Source organism: Alosa pseudoharengus, unplaced genomic scaffold, assembly GCF_046254945.1.
Source record: "Alosa pseudoharengus isolate Yale_2024_CS ecotype anadromous, Long Island Sound unplaced genomic scaffold, YU_APseudo_1.1 YU_APseudo_1.1_scf_8, whole genome shotgun sequence".
In the NCBI taxonomy this organism is placed as follows: Eukaryota; Metazoa; Chordata; class Actinopteri; order Clupeiformes; family Clupeidae; genus Alosa; species Alosa pseudoharengus.
In genome coordinates, this window is record NW_027468870.1 from 41,699,757 (window position 1) to 41,712,472 (window position 12,716).

Sequence of the window (12,716 nt, forward strand, 5' to 3'; positions counted from 1 at the left end):
ATTCTAAGGTGTATTTTCAATTTAAATGTCTTATTTACTTATTTTCAAACTTTACTTTTATTTTGGTAACACAATAAAGTTTTTAATTAATAAGCCTACATTTCTTCTTCATGAATTGAAAAACTTTTATTTTGAAAGATTAGCGGATGGCGGCCATATGTAACTTTCTTTACTGTCGCTAGTTTCACGCGGTTTCATGCTGCTGTCCAAACAGAAAACAGTTTCACGTTGGCTTCACTTGTCTCTATTGATGTGACTGTGTTTATTTATTTTAGGCCTAGCCTACTATCTGTATATCGCTAGAACAACTTCCACCCGATTCGAACGTTAACTTCAGTCGGACCGCTGCATCAATTTTGCAAGTGTGTTAGATAACGATACGTTTTTCCACAACAAGAAGCAGTTGTTTTTAGCAACATTATACAAAATACATTGACTTAAGTTTTATTTTATCAATGAGTTTCCGGGCTATCTGGGTATTATCCTACGAGAAAGGAGAAGCTGCAAAATTGCGCTTTTCCAGGTAAGTGTTTGATGAGTTACGAAAGTTTCAACATCATCATGCAAATGCTTTCGAACCATAGGCCTAACATTTCATCATGCCAGTTGACATGTCATGCTAACTTTAATTTTATGCACACATTTTAGGCGATATCCATCGGTCGAACGCCGAGCAAAACTTCTGTCTGGGCCGCAATATGTTGCAATACCGGAGGATTGTGCCATATGTCGACTCATTTTTACTGAATTGGGACTGGAGGATCCTGACAGGCTGTATGTTGCCATGCGAGATGATTGTGAGCTGCATCAAGAGTCCCACATTTTGGCGCTCCACCCAGATGGCTGTAGGGGTACACTGTGGCCCTTTTTAACAGTAACTCAAGGGGGGCTTATTATGGTCTGTCTGCCTTTGGTAGATTCCTCTGCTTATTCACAGTCTCGCCTCTCAAGTCAGGTCTCTATCTCTCAAGGGATAGCCTTCTTGTCTGGTCTTCAGGCATTCCTGTCAGCTGGGAACAAAACACACGAGCCTGATAGTCTGGTGTCACGTTTAGATTTATTACCTTTAATCCTCTTTCACATTTGTCCCCTGGGGACACCAGTGGACACACCACACTCTGCTATTTTTCCATTTCTGGCAGTGTCCACTCCTAGCAGCTCTCAGAAGCAGCCAGCCTGGAAGGCAGGAACCCACAAGGGAAGATCGACTGTAAGCGTGTCTGTCACAGAAACCGTAAGGTCCATGCAATATGGCAATCACAGCAAACAAGATCTCTGGGATGTTTATGGCACTGTCATGTGTAAGGTAAGCCCTTGAGAAGTACATTGAGTTTTGAATGGGCTAACTATGAATTAGGATTTGCAGCACAGTTCTATTGAGATTTTTGGTAAATGATACCCAGGACACCAGCACTTGAAACTTGGCATGTTTAAAGTTCCACAGGGCTCATTAGGCCAATAAACACACTTTCACTCATAGGTGTACATTGAACTCCTGAAATATCTTAGACATTACTCAGAGGGACTGTATGTGTGTAATTGCTCGAAGGATTCAGACCAAAGCAGGGCTCTAGAGTGCGACCAAAACTATTAAAGGAGAAATCTGGCCAATTTTAACACAGAGCTCAGTTGATCATGTTTACGGAATACTATCGGTTAGGAAAAGCGTGGAAAACATTGGTCCTGTCTGCTAGCTTATGGAAGCATGTTCTAAACTGTACCTTTGTGCCTCCTAACAGACTCAAAATGTTCTTACATGACACTGTGTATGTATGTGTAATGGTATGTGTGGGGGGACTTATGTATGTGTACGGGGTAGAGCCCGACCGATAAAGGATTTTGAAGGCCGATACCGATACAAATATTTGTTGATTTAAAAATCCGATATTCCGATATATCGGCCGATATATATATTTTTTTTTTTCAGAAACGCGCAACAAAACATTAACAGATTTCCCTAACATTAGTTATTTGTAGTTATTTATGAGTATTGACTAAAATAATATGATAATTCATTTCAAAAACAAACTTGTTTATTTTTAAATAATATTGTCACAGTGGAACAGTTCTGATAAATAAAATGTATAAAAATAAAAAACTTAAGATATGAAACTTAGTCTTTTGAACAAAAACATAATAACAACAACAACCAAATCAAAGTTACCAGTATTAAAAGACTTAGCAAGCTTCATAAATATAACTTTGAACTAAGACTTAATAATTACAAAAAAGAATGATGACATTATTACTATCATCATCATTTGTATTATCATTAAACAAGATAAAGGTCACTCTTAAATGTTTGAGTGTGCGTGTGTAATAATTAGTCCCTATTGCCTTATAAGCTTACCTTACAAACTCAATGTCAGCTTGCTTATCCCTTTACCTGCACTTTTAAAATTATTTCCATCAAGCTACATCAAACCATTTTCAATCATCAGTTGCTGCCTGCCTTCTAAAACCTACTATTTAGTGATCTAAATCTATTATGTAACGCATTAATGCTGCGGCTGAACGACAGTCTGAAACGCACACTTGGCGTCACAAGCTACGTTTTGCACAAGCTTGATACTTTTTCTCTATGTCTAAATGTTCACTCCTCGCACGTATTACTTACATTTTACAATGCAGGGACTGTAACTACAGATATACTAGTTATAAATCATTACTTTATTTAGGCAGAATAAGTTCGTTGTGGTTTCCAAGCTCATTAATGTTAACGTTAGCGGTCTTCCACTGATATTCATGGCATTAGCTAGCTTTGTGGTTAGCTAGTCTATGATGAGCCCTAATTTAGCAATGGATAACGTCATACTGCAAATTGTAAAACATACGCTTTCAAAATAACAGGCCGGGGAGAGATGATACGTCTCACTGCTATAACTGTCACGCTATTAAAGAAATACATCTTCAGTCACATTGTCAAAAGTTAAAAGGACAGACAGTCAACTACACTGTAACAACGTAACGTAATTACTAGCTAATTCCGCTTCACACTCGGCTTATTTAACAGCAGCAAAACTGGACGTATTTTCACGAATTTTGTCATGCTTATTTGAGTTAAGAGAACTGATGGGGATGTTCTTTTAATTGTTATTTCAAGCAATGTATGTCTCGTGACCAAATCACCATGAACACACTTCACTGATGATCTCACTCGCGGATAACTGGTTCTCTCTGCCCGACTCTGGCTGGATCAGCAGGTTGCAGGATGTGTGGCGCGACAGTAAAAGAAATGGACGAACAGACTCCGTCGTTTTCAATGGGAGGGCACTGAGTCAAATAGAACGATTTTTAAGTTGGTCCCCCCAGTACTGCGCACTCACACTTAACTTCGTGACGTTAGCCATCGAACTGAATCTTGTAACTCATATGATAGATACACAGAAATTCTTCTCACACTTCCTTCGCCTTCAAAGTCATCAAAGTTAAAAATGTATTTATGTATTATTATTATTAATATCATCCTCACCAAGTCGTGTTAATGTTGAAGCTACCATAGCCTACATGATCATCTTCAAAAACAGTCATGCTAAAACAAAACAAAAAAGTTAGCCTTGAAGCTAATCTTCTTTCCACTTTTCCGACCTACGGTCAATCCATCGAAAACCTCTGAAATGATTAGTGCCGTTTTTAAAAAAATTAGGTTTACTTTTTTATTATTATTAGGTTGCCTCTGTGTAATGCTTTACCTTAACATACGGTCGTGTATGCTAGGTTTTGCTTATGAGTTACCGTCAGACAGTAAGGTGGACTGAGCTTCTTATCCAAACAATACGGTTATCTCCCTACGGCGCGAAGAAGAGATTACGTCAAAGCTAGCTTCCCTCCAACCGAACAAGCTAACCATTCTTCTTACGGGTAACCAACGTTACGGACGAGGTAGTGGAGTCTGTTTTGCCTTTGTAGTGTTTATGTGGATTACACAGAAGCTACAATATTGGCACAGGATATATGTTATATGAATTTATGGTATTTCAAAAAAGTCCTAGAATGAATGGGCTTCTAGCAGAGAGGTGGTCCCTCCAGCCTACGTCGATTCTTCTACTTCCGGGAATTCGCCTGCCCCCTTGGTTATACACGAGTGTTTTTTGCCAGGTGGTGGCTAGAAGGGATACAGCTAAGGGTTAGGGTTAGGTTACTTCCTGTCCTGATACTGTTTATTTCTATGGAGATTTTCACTATCTGTTACGTGACCTCCGTTCTTAGCTGTATCCCATCTAGCCACAACCGTGTTGCCAGCAGGGACGGTGTAGAGTGCCCTCTGGTGGACAAACTATACAACGCCAACACTCATGACATGGTTGAAGGGTGTTTCGTCCGTTTTTATTTTATTTTTAAAATATTCATTTATTGGCCATTATAAATGCCGATACCGATAGTTTGGAAAATGCCTAATATCGGCCGATAATATCGGCCCGCCGATAAATCGGTCGGGCTGTAGTACGGGGGTATGGTGTAATGGGTGTGTGTGTGTGGGGGGGGTGCCTCTGTGTGTGTGAGTGAGTGAGTACTGTGTGAGTGTCACTATCACTTACTGGCAACCCTTCACTCAACACCACCATCTACAAGCTGATGGGTGTACACAGTCACTAGTACTGTCATGTACAAATTAATTTATTTCATGGCCCCCCCATGGAAAGAATTTCACGAAACTTGGCATACCCCCAGAGCATTTTAGCGTGACCATACACATCAAATTTGGGGCTGTTCAGAACATCTCAGCCGCAGATATAGAAAGAATTCTTTGACACATTTTAACCTGAGAATATTTCCTATACTTGCATGAAAAAATTAATATGAAATATACTTAAACAAGTGTCCATGGCGCTCTCTTTTAGAAATTATTTTCATTTTTGGGCTTCTGATATTGAAGTAAGACAATGAACAAGAATTCAAGTTCAAGTAGTTTTATTGTCATGTACTTATAAAATTAATTATAAGTAATGAAATTCTTAAGCTCAAGAGCCAGCTCAACTTAAGAGAGTAAATTAAAAGCAGTGAACCATTGTGGTAGTCCTGTGTGATTAATCTAATGTAATTGTGCAAAAAGTGCAACAAACTGTGCAGTCAGGCTATCCAAGCTAAAGAAATGAGCAATCAGTCTGTTCAGGCAGAGAATGGTCACATGAAAGGACTGAGTGGTGTGCATTGTGTTATACCTTGTCATGAAGCTATCAAATCTTTTTTTTCTTGATATTGTTGGTTGCAGTGTGAGGTGGAGGGAACCCAACCCAACATCACAGTCACACTCTCTTTACCACCTAATGGCTCACCCCTGCAAGATATCCTTGCACATCCCTGTGTCAACACACTAGATACCAGCACACTGACAGCCAGTAGCATGGATTATGGTGATGTTTCAGCCTTCTCGGGGCCCTACAAGTTCCCCTTCTCCCCTCCCCTGGAGCCCTTCAGGCTTTGCAGTTACACTTCACAGGTAACTATGATTCTTTCATAAAGTCATTGATAACAGAACTCTAGCTTTGGATATATTATTTTTAGGCTATCAAAATAACAAGTTAATTTCAATTAATTAATCACATAAAAAATAAAACATTAAAAAATGAACGCTGATTAATTCACTAATTCTGTAGTGAATCCCAGTCCCAGTGCAGCTCTAGCCACAGTGACTGCAGTGACTTAAGGAAGCAGATGGGAAGGCGCTGCTTGGTCCAGTGAATGGAACATTATGTTTAACAAATCTCATATGGAACTGTCAACAGGAGCATTGTTCTCTGCAATTTCTGTTAGGCCAAATATAAATATGTGCAGTAGGGGTGTGAATCTCTCATGTAAAAGACGATACGATTCGCATCTAGATACATGGGCACGATTCGATACAAGAAAAGATACATGTTTATAAAAAACGATTCAGTACAATTCGATGCGATGCAATTCGATGCAGTTCAAGAATGGAAAGCATTCTGAAAGATTTTTTATCATTTGCTCATGGCACACATTAATTTTATATTATCAATTATCATGGTCATGGTTGTCAATTAGGCAAAAAAATGTGTGAATATGATTATCTAAACTGAGGTTTGTTTCATATACTGTATTGAAATGAAAAAAGATTAGTCTACATTTCAGTCAAACACAGCAGCCAAATACGAGTTATATCTGATTGTTTTCATGGAGCTGTAGCCTTGTTGAGGTAAGACAATACCGAAATAAAAGTGCTTAAGAAACTCTTGGCCTTTTCTCATATAGCCTAGCCTACCCTACAAGCATAAAATAGGCCTACAAATCAATGAACTCTCTGGGCTTATTTTGTTCCAACAGTAGACCTAATGCAGAAACCTATAATGCCACAAGTCTGAGTGAATATGAACAAAATCATTGGCTAATAATTTGTGCATCGTTTTAGCAGCAAGAGCCAAATTATTATTTAACATTAAGGAAATCCCTTCATCAAAGGTAAGGCTACTCTACAGACTATCGTTGCTGTTTAGGAATGCTATAAGTGTTTAATTTCGCGCTGGATTTCGAAAAACAAAAGCCGACCGAGTGCGAGTTGTCACATGCTTAAATTGCAGTAGATGTATGGGTAATGAGGTCATTTGACAATTTAAGGCAATGAATGTAACCAAAAACGAACTGCATTACCCACAATTCCGTACCACGTATAGTTTCAAAACCGGAAGTGGGATGAACGCGCTGCTTGGAACGTGAATGAGAGAGCAGAAAAGGTTGTTAACTGATTCATAACAAGTAAATCGATATAACGACCGGTTCATTTCAGTTTTTTTCCGATACGGGGCTTCACGTATCGATGTAGCCGTATCTTACACGTTAAAAACGGATACCGATACGTATCGGTTAATCTTTACACCCCTAATGTGCAGTGTATTAGCAGTAACCTTATAAGAGCAGAATAGATGGATATGCCGTATAAACAATGTATGAACAACATGTACAGATATGCACAATGTAGTAGCAATAACATTATAGTTCACTAGTTCGCCTGTCGGCATGATTGCTATACTGAGTGTATAAGCTAAGCGAGTGTTTGGCATGGTAGCTGGCCGTGGTCATGGAATGCCTGAAGCGGAGATCGCGATAGAGCGATGGCCGCTTGCACCCCCCAGTGTAAGGAGGATGCGTAACTGGGCTGTTAGTGAAATGGAGGAGTAGGGGGAGGAGGAGGGATAATTTTGCGAGCGCCGCAGCGTGTGACGTATGGATAAGGAGGCCGGCTTAAATACCCTGGCGGCGGAAGACGGGTGAGTTAATTGCTGTCAATCATCCCTAAGGGCTCCTCCCGAACTTTGTTTAGAAAACATCATTTCACTAGTTCGCCCGTCGGCATGATTGCTATACTGAGTGTATAAGCTAAGCGAGTGTTTGGCATGGTAGCTGGCCGTGGTCATGGAATGCCTGAAGCGGAGATCGCGATAGAGCGATGGCTGCTTGCACCCCAAAAGAGCAGAAAGGAAGGGCACTACCGAAATTACATTAGCGCTTGCTTAGCAAGTCATAGATCCACTAGATGGAGTGGATGTACAGTAGGACTGATAGGCATCTGTGGACCAACGGCTCAGTATTTGATTGCTGCTCTGATAGGCCAATGCATGCAGCTGTAGTAGCAGCTCCTATCCTGAATGCGCAGAGTAGCGGTCTGCGGGAACCGGATTTGACAAGGATATATATTAGAGTCTGGAACCTGTGACGAGTGATGGGTACCCTTCATCTGAGATGAAGAGAACGGGCTAGTAGGCGATGCTTGAGCTGACCGATATGAGATGTAGTGTGATGGGTATGAAAGCTGAGGATCTGAGGCAGAGTTGGATATGAAAAGGAGTGTCCTTTTCGGAACTGATCGGTTTAGTCTGATTGGTAGTAAACATATTGTGTCCTGGTCGTGTATTACATAACCGTGGGGACGATGGGTGTCAGGGTTCAGCAGAGCTGTTGCCGCGAGGGTCTCGGGGTTCAGCTGAGACGTTACTGCATGGTCTTGGGGCTCAGCGGAGCAGTCATTAGATGGGTCCTGAACCTTGGCGGAGCTGTTCCTAAATGGTCCTATGGGCTCAGCGGAGCTGCTTCTGCATGGGTCCTGGGGCTCGTTGGAGCCGTCGTTGCCCGAGTCCTGTGGCTAGGTGGAGCCGTCGTTACCTGGGTCCTGGGGCTCGGTGGAGCCGTCGTTGCCTGGGTCCTGGGGCTCAGTGGAGCTGTTGCTGCATGGGGCTTTGGGCTCGGCAGAGCCGTCATTGCACGGATCTTGGGCCTCGGTGTAGCTGCTGCTGTATGGGTCGTGGAGCTCGGTGTATTTGCTGCATGGTTCTGGGGCTCAGCGAAGCCATCGTTTCATGAGTCTTGGGGCTCGGTGTAGCTGCTGTTGCATGGTTCTCGGGGCTTGGTGGAGCCGACGTTGCATGGGTCTTGGGGCTCGGCGTAGTTGTTGCTGCATGGTTCTTGGGGCTGAGCGAAGCCGTCGTTGCATGGGTCTTGGGGCTCGGCGTAGTTGTTGCTTCATGGTTCTTGAGGCTCAGCGAAGCAGTCGTTGCGTGGGTCCTGGAGCTCGGTGTAGCTTTTGCTGCATGGGTCTTGGGGCTCAGCGGAGCCGTTGTAACAGGGTTGCAGGAGCTCAGCGGGCAGGGGCGCAGCTACAGATTTTTGAGGGGTATGCAACAACAATATTGGCGCCCCCCCCCCCCCCAAAAAAAAAAGTCCTGGAGCTCAACGTAGTTGTTGCTGTGTGGTTCTTGGGGCTTCAGCGAAGCAGTCGTTGCATGGGTTTTGGGGCTCGGCGTAGTTGTTGCTGCATGGTTCTTGGGACTGAGCGAAGCCGTCGTTGCATGGGTCTTGGGGCTCAATGAAGCCATGGTTGCATGGGTCCTGGAGCTCGACGTAGTTGTTGCTGCGTGGTTCTTGGGGCTTCAGCGAAGCAGTTGTTGCATGGGTCTTGGGGCTCGGCGTAGTTGTTGCTGCATGGTTCTTGGGGCTGAGCGAAGCCGTCGTTGCATGGGTCTTGGGGCTCGGCGTAGTTGTTGCTTCATGGTTCTTGAGGCTCAGCGAAGCAGTCGTTGCGTGGGTCCTGGAGCTCGGTGTAGCTTTTGCTGCATGGGTCTTGGGGCTCAGCGGAGCCGTTGTAACAGGGTTGCAGGAGCTCAGCGGGCAGGGGCGCAGCTACAGATTTTTGAGGGGTATGCAACAACAATATTGGCGCCCCCCCCCCCCCCAAAAAAAAACACAAACAACTAAAGCAAAACAAAAGGCCAATAATTACAACTAGAAAAGCATTTCCTGAAGGAAATACAGTGCATGAAAATGCAAAAATATGATGAGTTTATATGGTTAAATTATTTGCTTGGTAGATAAGGTTTACTATAGTTGGAATGACTGAACAGTTAAATAGGTTGATAATTGAAATGGTTAAATTATTTAGGCAGATAGTTGACGATAACTAACAGTTGGAATGGCTCCAATGTTTGCTAGCAGTTATGCTAACTATGTTAAAGATAATAATGTTAACCAAGTAACTATGCTAACTAGCATGTTAACAATGTTAAAATGTTAACTATGTTAACCATATGACTTAGCTAACCTAGCTAATCATTTTTATTAGTTATGATAACTATGCTAATTAGCATGTTAACATGTTAATTATGTTAACCATGTGACTTAGCTAACTTCGCTAATTATTTTTAACAGTTAAGCTAACTATGCTAACTAGCATGCTAACATGCTAGCATGTTAACTATGCTAACCATGAGACTTAGCTAACTTAGCTAATCATTTTTAGCAGTTTTGCAAAAAATGCTAACTAGCATGCTAACATGTTAGCATGCTAACTATGCTAACCATGTGACTTAGCTAACTTAGCTAATCATTTTTAGCAGTTTTGTTTAAAATGCTAACTAGCATGCTAACATGCTAGCATGCTAACTATGCTAACAATATGACTTAGCTAACTTAGCTAATCATTTTTAGCAGTTTTGTAAAAAATGCTAACTAGCATGCTAACATGTTAGCATGCTAACTATGCTAACCATGTGACTTAGCTAACTTAGCTAATCATTTTTAGCAGTTTTGTTTAAAATGCTAACTAGCATGCTAACATGCTAGCATGCTAACTATGCTAACAATCTGACTTAGCTAACTTAGCTAATCATTTTTAGCAGTTTTGTAAAAAATGCTAACTAGCATGCTAACATGTTAGCATGCTAACTATGCTAACCATGAGACTTAGCTAACTTAGCTAATCATTTTTAGCAGTTTTGCAAAAAATGCTAACTAGCATGTTAACTATGCTAACAATATGACTTAGCTAACTTAGCTAATCATTTTGAGCAGTTTTGCAAAAAATGCTAACTAGCATGCTAACATGCTAACTATGCTAACTATGCTAACCATGTGACTTAGCTAACTTAGCTAATCATTTTTAGCAGTTTTGCTAAAAATGCTAACTAGCATGCTAACATGCTACTATGCTAGCATGCTAACCATGCTAACTAGCTACAGTGGGTAGGAGTCATAGTTGATGACAAGTAACAGTTACAATGGCTGAACAGTTAAAAAGTTCAGTAGTTTAAAGGGTTAAATTGTTTAACAGTGAAATATTGTAGTGAGGACTTTTATTTTGAAACAGTTTTTGGCAGAGGAAGCAGTTGAACAGGATGTGTAGTCTTAATAGGGCCAGTTTGTATGCTTAAAGCCTGAGACTGGCAGTTGATACAGCTGGCCCGAACACCTGCCATAGGATTCTAATTGCTTAACGGCAGTCTTAATAGAGCCATATTGTATGCTTAAAGCCTGAGACAGAGTATATAGTTTAAAAGTTAAATGTAGATAGTGTAATGGATGTTGATAGACAGAAAGTTGAATGGATGTTGATAGGCAGATTGTTTAATGGATGTTGATGGATAGTTTAATGGGTGTATGAGTGAATGGTTTGAAGAGGATGAATGGATAGAAAGTTGGATGAAATGTGTCTTATATCCTTGTAGAATGGAGAGACACAGAAAGAGTTGGTCTAGTTCAGTAGAAAGCAGTTGATACAGGTGCAATCAGTTGAACTGATTCTTTGATGGGGCCTAGATGAGCAGCTGGAATACCAGGTGCAAATCAAGTTAATTAGTCCATTGTGATGTCATCAGCCCATGTTAAGTCTATGGGGAAATTTTGAGCAGTTTTTAATTAATAGTTTAAAAAGTATAAAAGTTACAAAGATGAAAAATACAAAGCCCACATGTCATAAGTAAGACTTACGCAACGCAGTTTGAATGAAGTTTCTACATTAAACGGTTGAAGCTGCATTAACTGCGTTAGAAGAAGAATAAGAAGAAGAAGAAGAAGAAGAAGAAGAAGAAGCCTAGGAAGAACAGTAGAGTGCATTTTCATGCACTCTAATAAATACACTATTACTCTGCATTAGTGTCTATTGAATATGTTTTTAAAGAAAGGCTGCCAATTTGATGTTTAACTTGATGTTATACTTGATAAGTATTGATAAATGGTGCATTGTCACTTTAAGAGAGTATAAACGGTTCTCATAACGTCCTTTTGCCAGCTATTGCTCACAATGAATAAGGCTGATAGGCACTCTAGCCTTGTTTGTTTGCACCACATTGACAACACAATATTAAGTTATTACAAGGAGCCTTAATTGTTAGGATATGGAAACATGTAATGAGTTGCTGCTAGCATGACATTTCTGTTTGCAGTTGGCCATTAAAAGTGCAGTATGAGCATGGTAGCCACCTAGCTATCTGAATGGAATAGGCTATGTTTCAATCGGCATTGCTTAACAAACGCTAGTTAGTCTGTTAACATTCATATTTGCAAGCCTCCAAGTACAGACGTCATTACTTTAAATCCTACCTGTTGCCTTTCACCATCCACTTATTTACCTGCTGTTGCATCCCTTGACATGGCATCTCCCTTTCCCTCTTTCTTTTTCTATTTTTAGTCGTCAACAGCTTTTTTTGCTGTATCCATCTTTTTCCATAGACGGCAACTCACTACTCGTAGGCCTAGGCCTATCTGCTCGCCCAGCGCTCACTGCGCCCCCACTCCCTCTTCTATGTCAAAATTCTATGATGGAATCTTATGAGATAGGGCGCCTACTCTAGCCTGTTAGTCCTGTAAAATGTTATAGAACATTGATAAAATGTTGAAATGATTTAGAAACGGACAGGAGTAGCTACATATAGAAAATACCAAATATATTATTTTATTGCGCCGCATATAGCGCATACCCACTTTTTGCGCCACTGGGTCTGGGGACTCACCGTTTGCAGTGCTCAGTCCGAGGGGCGGGATAATTGGTTGTCTTTCAAATTCCCTCTGCACGCAATAGGATAGTGCTACAACTCATGAGTCCCATGTGTTTTCCCACCAGCGGAGCTAGTTGGCTAGTTCAAACTTTTACCAACAGCCATCCATCATCTTTGTTTTTAAGTAGCAGGGAATTCTCGCCGAACTGTTGCAACTATGCCATTAATCATTATGTTAAGCCCACCTACCGACACAATGTGATTGGCCTTATCGAAGTTTAATTTTTCCAGCTCGCAAGCGAACGGAGTGTTGCTAGACTACCCTTGCAGCAAATTACATTTTACAACAAATGTGGTAACAAATTACATTTGATGCCGCTACGTCTGCTGCATCTAGATTTCTAGGCTATGTAGGCGGACCACGGTCCGGGTCCAGACCCTGATGTGATCATATCCGGACCAGGACCATAATTATTGAGATTTTCACGGAAGATT

The 12,716-nt window shown here is 41.2% G+C and overlaps 1 protein-coding gene across 2 annotated transcripts in view; it reads left to right on the forward strand.

Moving 5' to 3' along the window:
- The first annotated feature begins 205 nt into the window (after positions 1–205).
- ap5m1 (adaptor related protein complex 5 subunit mu 1) overlaps positions 206–12,716 on the forward strand; it is a 40,989-nt gene continuing 28,478 nt past the window's right edge. For both annotated transcript variants that reach the window (XR_012984795.1, XM_076275107.1), the window contains exons 1-3: positions 206–523; positions 649–1,306; positions 5,213–5,440. Coding sequence is in view for 1 of the 2 variants with exons in the window: in XM_076275107.1 (XP_076131222.1) it covers positions 456–523; positions 649–1,306; positions 5,213–5,440 (954 nt within the window). In the remaining variant the exon portion in view is untranslated. The remainder of the gene's footprint in view (positions 524–648; positions 1,307–5,212; positions 5,441–12,716) is intronic.